General features: G+C 37.8%; 1 protein-coding gene across 1 annotated transcript in view; it reads left to right on the top strand.

The window, feature by feature from the left end:
* The window catches only part of LOC119493596 (voltage-dependent calcium channel subunit alpha-2/delta-2-like), a 49,835-nt gene that overhangs the window by 19,417 nt on the left and 15,300 nt on the right, over positions 1-15,118 (top strand). Inside the window, exons 3-20 of the mRNA XM_037779056.1 lie at positions 160-276; positions 1,873-1,932; positions 4,450-4,494; positions 4,750-4,885; positions 4,994-5,125; positions 5,210-5,267; positions 5,359-5,409; positions 8,094-8,193; positions 8,336-8,497; positions 8,626-8,736; positions 8,853-8,931; positions 11,614-11,663; positions 11,852-11,941; positions 12,083-12,148; positions 13,086-13,160; positions 13,278-13,352; positions 14,169-14,240; positions 14,404-14,475. Coding sequence (XP_037634984.1) covers positions 160-276; positions 1,873-1,932; positions 4,450-4,494; positions 4,750-4,885; positions 4,994-5,125; positions 5,210-5,267; positions 5,359-5,409; positions 8,094-8,193; positions 8,336-8,497; positions 8,626-8,736; positions 8,853-8,931; positions 11,614-11,663; positions 11,852-11,941; positions 12,083-12,148; positions 13,086-13,160; positions 13,278-13,352; positions 14,169-14,240; positions 14,404-14,475 — 1,551 coding nt within the window. The remainder of the gene's footprint in view (positions 1-159; positions 277-1,872; positions 1,933-4,449; positions 4,495-4,749; positions 4,886-4,993; positions 5,126-5,209; positions 5,268-5,358; positions 5,410-8,093; positions 8,194-8,335; positions 8,498-8,625; positions 8,737-8,852; positions 8,932-11,613; positions 11,664-11,851; positions 11,942-12,082; positions 12,149-13,085; positions 13,161-13,277; positions 13,353-14,168; positions 14,241-14,403; positions 14,476-15,118) is intronic.

The following is a 15,118-nucleotide window of genomic DNA, read 5'->3' as shown; positions in this document are numbered from 1 at the left end:
TGGTAATACAGATCTATGTTAAGTCAGCTCAGACAATATGTCAGAGGTTACAAATTGTCATTAGCAGAAGTCATTAGGTCAGCAGAAACTGACTTAATAGAATGATTGTTCAGCTGTTTTTGCTCTTAAGTTTCTAACTTGTCCATTAAAAATGTACAGATATACAATGAAGAAAGACGACGGTTTAGTCTGGTGAAGAATCAACCCCGGAAGATTGTGGAGAAGGTGGCCTCAGATATAGAGAAACTCCTGGCTAAGAAGCGCAAAGCACTCGATGTAAGTATATGTTTCTGACTAATATGAAATACTTTGACACAACTGACTGCTGCTATTTTATTTCCTCTTATGTTTTTAACTGTAAATGTTTTTTATTCTGCAAGTGAAGAACTACTTTGTCCAGTTTTGAAAGTAAAGTAGTGGCTTCTTCCTAATTTAATGTTTAGGTGTAGATCTAATGTGCTTCATGTAATAATAATAATGTGCTATGTTCACATCGCAGGGCTAAATGCTCAGTTTTTTTGCCCATATCCGATCTTTGTGCCCAGACTGATCACATTCATGTTTCAAGTGACTCGTATCTGACATCAGTGTGAACGGATCTCTGCCCCGAAATGCCTCACATGCAACCAATAACATCACTCACACACGGAGTACTGCCGTCCAACGGCCCATTGATCCGAAAAGAAACATTGAAGCTGTTTGTCTCCAGTGACAGCCAGACTCCGTTAACATATTGCTCCATTTAACAGATCTGGGTTCGCTTTTACACAGTTGTTACTCCTTAATCATAACGTATGACTTTGTATGACTCCTAAAGAAAGACTTTTCATTTCGGCTGATATTTAACTTTAACAGTTCAAGTTAAATACACTAAAGTACGATGTGTGACGTTACTGTTTGACATCCTGAAACACCGGCAGTCAGCACGTCCATGTAATTTTTATAACATGTAATTTTATTAAGTCAGAGTTCTGCTTTGTGAAACATGACGAATTCATCTGAACTGAGTGAATAGCAAAGACAGTCTTCAACTGTTTACTACTGTCGGAGGAAAACTTTCGTTGACATATTGTTAAATTTGACGGAGCCGAGCTTCTAAAAGATAGTTTATGATTTCTTACGACTCATAAACAGACACTAACTCATGCGGCGATTATGTTTTAACATTTTTAGCTCCATGTAAAGTGAATGATTTATCCCCAGATAAAGTTCGCCTGCTTTAATGACAGTTTACACATTTTTGTAACTGAGTAACTGATTATTTTTTAGTTCTACTGAGTGAAACATGATGCCGAATTTAGCAGAAGAACTTGGTAATATAAAAAAAGTCTTCTTTGTCAGGTAACAAATATCATCGGTGTCTGACTGACGCACTTGTTCTGTGGAGAGAGAGGTTCTTTTTCTTTCTCCGACACTGTATGGTGAGTGATCTGCACCTGTGCAGCGAAGTATAACGTGGAAAACCACACATGAATTCCAATATGACCTTTCTCACAGCGGTCGCATGGCCAGTGATCGGATATGTAAGTGTTAGATCTGTGGGATGAGAAAATGAGAATTTTATTTGTTTTATCTTGCAAAGATGAATTTGCGAACACAGCAAACAATACTTGTGATCCTTTCATTTAAGTTTAATAAAGACAGCTAATGGATTAAAATATTACTCGCCAACAGTAATTCATACATTGTAAAAGGTCCGTCATTGTTTTTTTTATTCCAGGTGGTAAAAATACAGTAGATGTTTTTAACTTGTAAAATTAGACATTAATAGAAAAGCGTTTGATTGACGGCATTCCTGATATTGTCTGAACAGTTCTACTTCTACAGTACTTGCTCCTCTAATGTGAGTGTTTCTCTGTTTTCAACATGTAGAGGTTAGCCAGTGAAGCAGAGCGGCTGCAGCGAGAGCATCTATGGCAGGATGGAATCAAGGTAAGATCTTAAATAACATATTTACTGTTGAAATAATGCATTTGTAAATGTTGATCACAGTTAATATTACAGGACTATAGTCAGCATTATTGAGAACTTACAGCCCAATACTGTATCTGATCAGTATATTGCTTTTTCTCATGTATGCAAACCCCAAAACTGTTATGTTTTTAGGATTTTGTTTTTTTTTATCCTCATTTCCTCCCATATTGGAAACGTTACGCAGTCAAATTAAACCACTGATGTAAACTCAAACCAGATGGGTCTGATGTCTCTGAGCGTTGTGGCTCTAAATGGGACGACCTGAGAAAGACAGAACATTTCCACCAGTCAGCTGAGCACATCCCTCAGCGCTCAGCTGGGTGAAACAGATGACACCGAGTGCACTGAGCCGTGCGGTTTCGGTTGAGTCCTACACACATTGGCATTCCACTTTTCCACTCGGTCTACTTCATTTGCCCAACAAAATGAGATGGGGTTAACCTCATCCTCTCACATGGCCTCTCACAGCCTTCCCCGAGGCACTGAAGCCCTCTGTCATTTTAAAACACACTGGTGGTTTCGCGTGTTTTAGCCCATTCGTGGTAAATGGTGAAGACATTTCAACACTATCAACCATTTACCAAAGCATGCTATCAGGTTTTAGATTGGTTTTCTACCATCCGGTGAGTTTTCCAGTATCTACTGGATATGATAAGTATCTAGTAGATACGATATGATATGAAAATCAACCTAAAATTAATTGTAAATGTTTTTTTCTGGCTGAAGAAGAAGAAGATCAATACCACTGTCCCTGGCTCGAGCTGTATCAATCTTCTCATCCAGCTTTCAGCAAGAAAGTGAACAACTGCAATTCCACAAAATCTCAAACTGTTGCTTTAAGTCAGTAATCATGAGTTACTGTACTGCTTTATTTAAGAGTAAGGGTACAGTATGATGACTGAAAAGCTGATTCCAGAGAGGATCTGAGACAAAATATTATAGAGTAATAACTAGATATTTCTTCACAATTCTCATCACAGAAGACACAAACCAACAGGAGTTTTAAGAAACATTTAACCAGTGATGTTGGGCAGTAAATCACACTTTCATTTTGTTATTTTCGTACCTGAAGAAGACTGTAAAATGCTTCCAAGTTAATGCAGTTAATTTAAATACCTTAAATAAAAAAGCTGCATGCGCTCACACCTTTCTCTGTTTTTTTTTGTTAGTCAGACAATGATCCTCATCAAGAACAGTTAGCTTAACTTTTTATATAAAACAGGTGAAACAGAAGTTAACATGAAGGAAGAGCAATGTCACTTCTCTGGACCGACGGATAAAAAACACTGGCTGATAACGGCCGGATGTTTTCCGAGCCGTACTCCTCTGAGGACGGGAGATCCGTATTACTAACAGCAAGAAGACAAACAGCCGACAGAGAGAGACGTGTCAAATTTAGTTGAAATGTAATATAGGCTAAGGCGCTCTTTGGAGATAAGATTTGGTAATCAGAACAGGCCAAAAATAGGAGCACAGCAGCCTCCGAGTAGATGTCACGCTTATTCTGAAGTATGTTAGGTCTCTTCAGAAACTAAGACTACCAGATGGCGATGCTCTATCCAAGCCTTACAGCCTGTCTACTGATTCATAATGTGACAGTACTGAGCAGAAAACAATAGCAAACATTTGGTGGTTGCAGCTTCACAAATACAAGGATTTGAGGCTTTTCTCCGTTGTGTATCGTTGTAAACTAAACATTTTTAAATGAGCAGCTTTGAAAGATAATGTCTGGATGTGGTAACTTTTGATGCCATTTTACAGATGGGTTAATTCATTGCACAAAATTGATTGAGAGTAACCGTATCAGTTTATGTGAGATTTATGCATGAACTGTCAATCAACACATTAATAGACCTAGACTCCTCTTTGAGTGTTGCTATGGTGATCCAAGCTATATGTCTTTGTTTGTGTCCGTTTCTGCTGAAATGAGGGAAAAGTTCATTATCATTATTGTAAATATTAACATACTTTATGTTACTTATAAGACATGATGCTGTTGTAAGCCCATAGTCTCTGTCAGTTAAAAAAACATACTGATTTCACTGATTAGTTGTGTAACTATTCTGTAATGAGATGCCATATTTTGACACCTTTAGAATTAAAATAAAATGCATTTTGTAACTGGATTTTTCAATGCAAAATCTAAATATTACATTCCTTTAATCCATCATAGATATCCTGAAAGAAAATGTGCATTGGGTCCATATTTGAAGCTAATAAGAGACTTTGAGAGGCAGATAAATGAAAGTGCAAGTACAAAAATGCAGTTTTGAGGACTGATATGGTTAATTGTCAGTGAAGATTAATTATGATTAATCAAAACAATCTTTTGTTGCAATCCTAATTACTGTAAGTAGCCTGCATTTGTGGAGAGGTTGACTTGACCTGCACACACATAATGACTACTAGTCCTCATCTTAGTTTCACATTTGCCAACATTGCAGCCTCCTCATCTCTGCATCTGTTGTCTCCTAGGAGCTGGACATGGCTTATTATGACTCCAAGGCAGAGCTGGATTATGTGAGTAAGAGACAAATGAACAGATTTGTTTATATTTACTGAGGCCATTCGACAGAAGGAAGATTATTTGGTTTGGTTTATTACTTTATTTGACAGGGAAAGTGCATATTATTATATAATATTTGATGTGTTGAATCTAATCGAAATAAATCGACTTTAAAAAACCAAAATTCAATTTAGAAAGTGGCCGTTATGATTGTGCGGATGAAAAGTTGAAAGTTAATGTGACATGCGTGCTTTCTTGTGTTCTCGTAGTACTCCATGGATGGAGAAGGAGAGGTGGAAAATCCTTCGCACATCAAGCTGGAGTTTGTTTATGACCCAAACTTCAAAAACAACGTCAACTATTCCTACACAGCTGTTCAGATTCCCACAGATATTTATAAAGGAGGCAAGTGGAGTTCTGATTATATTATTTATCACTCAGCAACATGGAAAGATGTCATAATGCTTGTGATTTAGCAAGCATATCCAAGAAGTTAAACTCTTTTCCCATCAGCTCCAGTCATTCTGAACGAGTTGAACTGGACGCAGGCGCTGGAGAAAGTGTTCATGGAGAACAGTCAGGAGGATCCGTCGCTGCTGTGGCAAGCGTTCGGGAGTGCAACGGGTGTCACACGCTACTACCCAGGTAGATTTTAACAACCATCCCTGTGCTTCGTAATCTGATGTTGAATATGAAGGGTGAATTTGGTGTGGCGTTTTGTTTTTTCAGCTACACCTTGGAAAGCCCCCGATAAAATCGACTTGTATGACGTCAGGAGGAGACCCTGGTACAGTATGCTGCTTAAAACACATTTTCATGTTGGCCTATCACAGATGTACATGTACATGTACTGAATCCTCTCTTGTCCTTTATCACAGGTACATCCAGGGAGCCTCATCCCCAAAAGATATGGTCATTCTTGTTGATGTGTAAGTAATTCATGTTTCAAAACGTTCCTTGGGTTTAGTAATTGGCTTATATATGAATGTAGAAACAGGTCTACTGGCAAACAGTATATGCATGTTGCTTCTACTACTGTGAATTTTTTTAAAAAAAGCATACAAAACTGTCCCATTCTTTGCAGTTTTAAATAAATAATGGGTGTTGAAATCCATCTGTGAAGTTGTCCTCAGCCTGCCTAGCACTTCTTTCTCACTCAGAAGTGAAGTGAAGAGACCATCTATGGTGTTATTTCACATAAGTGAGCAGCTTCTTCATGCTGCAAAACTAGAGGAAGAAGCCAGACTCATGTTGTATTGTCGTGGAAAAACAGTGCACCTGGTACTGACTCTGCACCAAAACCAGCTGAGAGCGCAGCTCATATTGCTTATCATGTTGTAACAGCCTAAAGGTTGAGTTACATATGATTCAATGATGACACAAGAACAAAATCTAAATGGACATGATGTTGTTTTGTAGTCTATAACTGGAGAAACAGCAGAACATACAGTAGATAAAATGTGATGAGACATGAGCTTTACCAATTTAAAGGAATAGTTTGACATTTTGGGAAACACGCTTATTTGCTTTCTGGCGAACAGTCAGATGAGGAGATTGATACCACGCTTATGTGTCTCCATTAAATATGAGATTATAGCCGGTTAGCTTAGGTTTGCACAAAGTCTAGGAACAAGAAAGAGCTAGCCGGAGGAATCTCCAGGAAGTTACTGCTCCCAGCTAGAAATAGTCCGGCACATAACCCCCCGTAAAACAGCAAGTTGTCGTTTTTACAGTTCCGTTTTTGTAGAGATTAAACTAATGAAATATAACATGTTAATTAGTGAGCGTTGGACAGACCCAGTCTAGCTGTAAAAACTCTTTTAACAGGGAAAGAATTGGATGAAACCTCAGGAAGAGCAACATGAGGGATCCCCCTTCCAGGACGGACAGACGTGCAATAGATGTCGTGTGTTCAGAGTAACAACATAATGAAAATACAACACAGACAATCCATATGACAAAAAATGTATACATACAATCATCTCATCTAACTCTGAATATGTATGTTTACCAAAATGTCAAACTATTGCTTTAAGCTTAAGCATGATCGGACCAAGTTTTGCTTCCTGTTACTAGGGTAGATCAGAGTTTGTTTTGCTGAGTGTAGTCAAACTCATGGTCATGGGTCATCGAGTACAGCAGCCTGTTGTTGTCACTGTACTGTCCCCATGGTTGCTATTCATTGTGGTGGTAATGGTGCACTCTTTACAACCCTATTATTGAGTTGAATGAGGAAAATAGGAGAGTAGCCTCCATGGAAGACCTTTCATCAACATGGTTCATCACATGTACATCAAGATAGACACTGAGGCGGCCATGTGTTCATGTACAAACAGGAAACAATGAGTGATAAACAATGGAACGCGTGTTGTTTTTTTAATTATGATAATTCTATTGTATTACTTTTCACCCATAGTGAAGAAATACTGCTGAATGGCCCAAAACCTGAAAATCATTCACTCTGTATTTATTCATTCAGACAGTATTTAGGGACTTCAGTGTTTGTTCACTAAATAGTGTTTGTCCATATTTTCACTGGGGTTGCATTCAGGTTTTTTTGTGCTTGTAATTTTAGCAGCATTGCTGAAAATTGTGTTTGGGAAAAACAAACAGTTCATTTACAACCTGTGCATTAGTGGATTCCTCTGTGAACTGCAAAACGTGGGGAAGGAAATACAAACAAATAGCCGCTGAAAAGGATTTATCGGTGTAGATTAATCGCTGCGGCAGGGGAAATCATGTCTGTGATTGAACATCTGGATGAAGCATGAGTAAAGTTTTCAGCCCTGCTGAAGACTCGGCCGCTCGGAGGGAGAGAGTGTGCATTGTGATTGAAGTAGTTTATTAAATAGACCTATAAGATTTTTAAAAATCTGTCTAAGCAACCATATCAGTTTAAAAATGTGACAAAAACTTCTACATTAATTGCTTTTTCTTTTTTTCCAAGATTGTTGTAGGGAGATGTACAACTCATTTGCACCAAATGTGTCTTAAACAGCACAAGTTTAGGTCCTATTTAGTAGCACTTTATTCATATCAACTGCAGCTGGGCTCATAAACTGTACACTTCGTAAATACTCTGCTGAACTGAAACACATGCTGCTGCGTAATTTTTCAGAACTTTATTTAAAATCATCTTTTTGCTTGTGCCTTTGCCTTTATCCCTATTTATTACACGGTTGTGTTGAATCCTCGATTCTGATTGGTCAATCACGGCGTTCTGCGGTCTGTAATTTCTATATAACAGACCTTTGCTATATATAACAGACCGTTGCTATGTATAGCAGGCTGTTGCTATGTATAGCAGACCGTTGCTATGTATAGCAGACTGTTGCTATGGGCACAGTTCTGATGTCAGACTCTTGCTGACTGTTTTTGTGTCAAAATATTGATTTCTTAAGTAAGTAGCTGCGTAATAAGCGGGATAATGTACAGCTAGCGGGTCATTGTTGTGAAAAAAAAACCTTCAGGGCGCTGAGAGACCAATCTGCTTCGCGTCACAGCAACGCCCTTTCTGGTATTCTTTCACAACAATGACCGGCTGGCTGTACATTATCCCTTACATATGTATTTGAGCATGTGATTGTTACGATACTTGTGTGTGTTTCCTCAGGAGCGGCAGCGTCAGTGGACTCACCTTGAAACTCATCAAAGCGTCCGTGATGGAAATGCTGGACACGTTGTCTGATGATGACTACGTCAACGTGGCCAGGGTTTGTATCTGCCACACTCACTGACTCTCCATCACTGATTCTCCATCATTTCATCACATCTCTCTATCTTCGTTTTACTTGTTTCCTTAACTTCAGTCTTTACATATTTTAAGCCCGAACTGTGTCTCCTGCTGTGTTTCAGTTTAACGAGAAGGCCGAGGCTGTGGTTCCTTGCTTCAAACATCTCGTCCAGGCTAACGTGCGCAACAAAAAGATCTTCAAGGATGCAGTGCAGCAGATGCAGGCTAAAGGCACCACTGACTACAAGTCTGGATTTCATTTCGCCTTCAACCAGCTGTTAAATGTAAGTTACATATTGATTTACATCGACTTGGGGTTATGTCAATTCTGACGTCTCCACACTCTGTTTTAATGTATTGACCAGCCCTACTGTTCACTCTCATTCATCCCCATTTTAAATGCATTTTTCAGAAGACAAATGTTCCTCGGGCCAACTGCAATAAAATAATCATGCTGTTTACCGACGGAGGAGAGGACAGAGCTCAGGATGTCTTCATTCAATACAACTGGCCCAACAAGACGGTTGGTTTCTTCTGATCATAACAGACACCTTCTCAGTTACATCCAGCATCATCTTTGCACTATGCTATCTTAATCACCCTCTGAGTTTAATTCTTTCTCCATTTGTTCCTCCCAAGGTTCGAGTTTTCACCTTTTCTGTGGGTCAACACAACTATGATGTCACACCTTTACAGTGGATCGCATGCACCAATAAAGGTGAGCTGAACTTTATTCCCCATATCACATACTGTAGTAGAGTCTGATGCAACCCAACAGCCCTTCATTGGTACCACCCGTCGTCTTTCAAATATGTTATTAGCAGATTATAATCTGGATGTTATTTAACACTATTAATTATACAAAACTGGATATTGTTACTCTACTCTCTTGTGTACTATTTTTTTTCATAGAATTAAATTGTCAATATTTAGGTTGCTTTGGCCAAGTTTGCATTCATACTACATGGAGTGGCAGAAGCTGGATGTTTTAACCATTTATCCAGTAGTTTAAGATAACAGTTTCAACAGTTCTTTCATTACTAAGGCTGTCAAAGTTAATGCGATAATAACGTGTTCGCGCAAATTCGTTTTTAACGCTTTCAATTTCACCAATAATTTGTTGAAAGTTGATAAGAGTTTTAAATACTTGACAAAACTCCCTTTAAGGTACTTTTTAAGGTACACAAATGTACGATTAATTGCCATCATTAATGGACAATCACACAATTAATTGAGATTAAATATTTTATTAATTTGAGAGCCCTATTTATTACTTTTAGCTTACTATTTCAACTTCTCTGCTCGCTTGCTAACTAGTTTTCACACTTTTTGTTTGATGAGCATCTTACTGCTTACTGATTTTACTAAAGATCAGCTAAAATCAATTTGTAATAATATTTGGCTGTTTATTTTCCTCAGTGAAATATGTAAATATATGTATTAATCATGTCAAAATTGCTATTTTTTTGTTGAGTTTGGTTAATTAGTTGAACTTTCCACATAACCCCCTGGTTGGGAACCACTGCAGTAGATTCATGAAATTACACAATACAAATAAAATCTCCCCATGTTATAATAAACTTATACTAAGGTTTTGGAAGAAAGGTTTTCAGAAGTTAAGACTGCTGTCTGTAGTTCATTTACAAAACCAAACTATAAGAATAATCAAAAGCTAATAACAGAGCCCCTACTTTTTGTCCTGTGTCCAAACAGGATCATTGTTGTAAGTTGGACTTTAAAACATTTGTTCATAATGGCTGTGCCGTCCTGAGCACAGGTATTTTTAGCTTAGCAGATAATCTTTAAATTCATTGCTGTAATAGCCCCACTCAGTCCGCACTTTAAAAGAGTTGTCTGCTGTATATTAATGAATCAATTCTGAGACAGAGGGACAAATAAATAAATCACTGAGCCTAATGTACAGAACAGTGCACTGACCCTACTAATGGGGCTGCCTGTCAGATCTCTGAGCAGACCAGTGTTGGTTCTCACGAGGCTCTGTTTGCTCACGCAGAGGTCACTTTGACTCGGGTAGATCAGATCAGATCAGCACCGATCTTCCCGGGAGAACTCATGTTTGTGAGGATGCTTTTTGCTCGTGCAGGGACGGTGACTTAATGGCACCGTCCCTGCACGAGCAAAAAGCACAAGAGTTTTACTTTTGTTCACACAGAGCAGTTTTCTTTGAGTGCAGGTTTTGTTATTATTCTGATACGATAGGCTGGATTCAGATTGAGGGAGAACTAGTTGTTTCTGAGAGGGGATATGTTGTTTTATGAGTTGGAATAAAACTAAATGTTCATCTGATTATGTCCATCGAATGATGTTTTTACCTAATAAAGCATCATCAATTTGTCTCAGATCAGTACCTCCAGTAAGTGAACTTCGTAGCCCAACATGACACATGCAGTCCGTGGATTATGAATACTGCCATTTTATGAAATGCATAAATCACAAATTCACTGTTATTGATCGCTAAAGATTATAGCCTGAGACATGTTAGCAACCGTATGAGACCATTACTGTTAAATTCTAGTCTATATATTAAAAAATAATTGGATTGCATTGTAGAGCCGAAACCATTAGCCGATTACATAAGATAAAATAAACCTTTTTTGATCTGCAGCGAGGAAATTTGGTCTCTGCAGCAGTAAGGAGGACAGAAAAGAATACAGAAGTATAGAAAGCAACAGAAATGAATAATAAGGGGTTCATAAATTAAAATAAGAATAAAATAAAAATAGGAAGTATACTATATGATTAGTCAATCAACATAGAATTAATATGCAACTATTTTGATAATTTGATAATTAATTTTTAAACAAAAATGCGAAACATTACCAACTTCCAGTTTATTAATTGTTGGGCTGCTTTTCTTTGTCATATATGATTATAGTCTGAATATATTTGGGTTTTGGACTCTTGATTGAACAAAACAAAACATTTGAAGATGCTTTTTTTTTTACATTTTATAGCATAATTTATATTAAATATTTAATAGAGTAATTGAGAACGTAATCTGCAGATAAATTGATAATGAATGTAAGAATTACTAGCAGCCCTATTGCAGTGAAACATGATGGCAAACCAGATCTTGTATTTTTTCTTTTTTAATATCACATAAAAATAGTTTTCTTTAAACTGATCTAATGGTGTCGATTTAAATGTGCAGATACAGATACATCTGTGTAAAAGCTCAGTGGTGCTCCTCTCTTAGCTTCCTACAGTATCTATGCAAGTCAAGTGGCTGAGTCACTGGTCTAGTAACATCTAGTATAATCTGGAATATTTATGAGCACCGCTCTTGTGGGGTTTTTTTCTGATAGCATCGCTCACACATGCTCTTCCTCTTTCTCTCTCTCCCTCTCCCTGTTTGTCTTTTCTCTCTGTCGCTTGCCAGGTTACTATTTTGAGATCCGTTCCATCTGTGCTATAAGGATTAACACCCAGGTGGGTTCGTCTAGTGCCTCTGACACAGCTGATCCCTGTTCACTGTTTGGCATGCTCCTTGTGGTGCTCACTCTCTCTGTAGAAACATCTACTTCCATTTGTTTGCACACCCATTCTCCCCGTGGCCTGATGTTGTAGGTTGTGTTGAATCTGCAGCTGGTCACGTACCTCCTTTGTTTTGTTGTCAGGAGTACCTGGACGTGCTGGGGCGCCCCATGGTTCTGGCAGGCAGCGATGCCAAGCAGGTTCAGTGGACCAATGTGTATCAGGATGCTTTGGTGAGACCTTGCATGACCTTGGTTGGTTGCATGTGATCAAATAATATATAATATAGCACCAAACATACAGCGCACATACACACACTGAATAAACAAGTTCATAATCGATATGATCTGGGACTTTATGTTTGGACTCTGTAGGGTCTTGGCATGGTGGTAACTGGGACTTTGCCTGTATTTAATCTCACCATGGATGGAAACTCACAGGTAACAAAGTTGGTTATTATACGAAAGGTTGAGTGTTTTTATTATGTTATTATGTTGCAGGTTATGGGGACTTTTTCTTTTTCAAAGGCAGATTGTAGCTCTGTTCTATAATATCGTAAAATACTAAATATCCACATTTAAAGGAATAGTATAGTAATAGTTAGACATTATTAGGAAATAAGCTTATTTGCTTTGTTGCCAAGAGTTAGATGAGAAGATTGTTACCACTCTCATGGTAGTATAAATATGAAGCTACTGGAAGGGAGGGGGGTTATCTTGGCTTAGCATAACAACTAGATGGCTCTGTCCAAAGGTAACACAATCCACCTACCAGCTCCTCTAAAGCTCACTACTTAACATGTTTTTTTGTCTAATTACTCGTCAAAATATATCATAACACTTAATATAAGACACAATCACCTAACAAGTAACATTTCAGTGTGATATAGGGTCTTATTTTTAGACAATACATCTATCTTGAATATTTGTTAAGTGAAAAAATACACTTCCTAATAGTGAAATAGAGCTCAAAATGAGTTTTCCCAGCAAATTTCAAGATGTGTTTTTACCTTGAAAGGCCTAAATATTACATCTTATTTCAATAAATCTGAATTTTGACTTGTTCCATTGACAGATTTTACTTATTACAAGCAAAAAAACACCTTGGATTCATTGTTTTTTACTTATTTTTGAAGTGGCCTTTTTTCCATTTTAGTTTTTTTACGGCGGGATATGTGCCTCGACTATTTCTTGGCTGGGGGTAGTCACTTCGAAGCTAAACTCCTGCTGGCTACAGTTAAATATTAACCAGACAGACATGAGAGCGGATTAGCGGAGAATCAATTGTCTCATCTAACTTTCAACAACAAAGCAAATAAGCATATTTCCCAAAATATCAAATTATCTTTAACCAGCTGTATGTATTTTGTCTGAAAAGAATCAGCTGATATTAGGTGTCATGGGAGTCGACGTGCATCTTGACGAGATAAAGCGACTAACACCACGGTACAATGTATGTACATCTCATTAGCACCATTATTAGAAACATTTTTCTTCATTTTTGTACTTGATGGAGAGATGCAGACTGACACATCACTGCTATTCTTTGCTTTTATTATCTCCTAAACAGCTCGGAGCCAATGGATACATATTTGCCATTGATCCAAACGGATATCTTCTCCTTCACCCTAATCTTCAGCCAAAGGTGGTGTATATTGTTGAATCTGGAAATCTCAGGCCTTGGGCCTAGACGGCTGAGATCACAGCTCAATGTTCTCAATGTTCAATTCTAATAGTGTCAGAAAGTCAACACAGGTTACTCAAATGAATCACTTGATGCTGTACAAGTATGTTGCAAGAAAAATAGAGTTTTATTGTGTTTTAAAAATCGGAAGACAAAACACAACCAAACCCGAGCCGATCCGTAACGCGACTGACCGCTAGCTTAACATCATAACCCTATATACTTGGAACAAAGAACACATCCCTCTTATCTTGCCATCATAAATTTAGCGTTCTCCAATTCTACTGGTCGCCGTCAAACTAGCCTACAAATCAGCATATACCCGTCCTCCCCTGCCATCCGTTATGTTAGAGATCCCTGTTTTGGGCCTCTTGGTGTGGCATCTTTTTCTACACAGCTATGAAGCGACTTGAAGTTCGTTTGCATTACGTCATTAGAGCTGTGAGTTACAGCGGCAAGTGTGAGTATTACAGCACTGGGGTCTATACAGCAGCACTAGGAATATATGCTGTTTCAATAGTAAAAACAAGGTTATAGGATTAATACTTTTATCATTGTTTATCACATTTTGATATAGTTAAAAAGGGATTACTTCTACAATATTTAACTTGCCAAATTAACTATTTTACTACAGGTTGCAGAAAAGAGAAGACATATGGAGAATACAGATCCTTTGGGGTTTCAAATTCTGATTGTTTATATATAGTTTATGATGCTGGTATACCTGTTACATTTTATATTATTGTAAATTGATTTTTCTCCCTCGACTCCTCTCAGCCGGTGAACCTCCCTGAGCCTGTAACGCTGGACTTTCTGGATGCAGAAGTGGAGGACAGCAATAAAGAGGAGGTGAGCACTTAGTGCCAAGTGGTACTGAAGAGTTTCTGGTTTCAGGCATTTTCTGTTCTTTGTTGTTGTTGTTGTTGTTGTTCAAAGTTCTTACTGGGCCAGTGAACAACATTATCTGCCTCAGGACAGTCACAAAAAAACGCTTTGCGTTTTCATTTTCTAGATCCGTCGACAAATGATTGATGGAAGACCAGGTGAAATGCAGGTCAAAACTCTCGTCAAGTCGATTGATGAGGCAAGTAAATTGTGTTTCTGAGAGTTTTTGCATATTTCACCTCTTTAGTCTGACTGAAGCCGTCATGTTCAATGATCAGATCTAATCCTAAGGTCTTTGACAACCCGTTTCTTCTTTTTACGATTCAATTGTTTACCATTACATTTGACTCATTGGCTTCATTATACAGATTGTAGACCTGGTGACACACATACTCTACAACTTAAGGTCCATGAAACGAGCTGCTCAGACAGTTAAAACAAGTCTTATTTAACTTTGTCATCTAAACTACATATTTGGAAGTTAAAAGAAAATGTTTAATGTTTTACTAGAAATATGAATCACTGTACAACAACTTTTAACTTTACTCTACTTACCACTGCACATGACTCTGTGTTGAGTTAGGGCCGCACGATTATAGCCAAAATCATAATAAAATCAAAAAAAATATATTTTTATCAGTATTGAGATCATGATTATTCATACATTTTAGGGACAAAATATTTTTATTCGCACATTTATATAAACAGAGCGCTGCTTTACTTCCATGTTGTGCTACATTCCTGCTAATGTACAAATCTTTGCATCAAAATAAGACCAGCACTTATTCACAGTGCATCTCCTTCAAGCAAAATAAAATTGTACCAAAACTTTTATTCAAAAT

This window comes from Sebastes umbrosus, chromosome 1 (genome assembly GCF_015220745.1).
Source record: "Sebastes umbrosus isolate fSebUmb1 chromosome 1, fSebUmb1.pri, whole genome shotgun sequence".
NCBI classification, from domain to species: domain Eukaryota; kingdom Metazoa; phylum Chordata; class Actinopteri; order Perciformes; family Sebastidae; genus Sebastes; species Sebastes umbrosus.
Note: the sequence above shows the minus strand (reverse complement) of the source record. Positions and strands in the feature narration are given on the sequence as shown.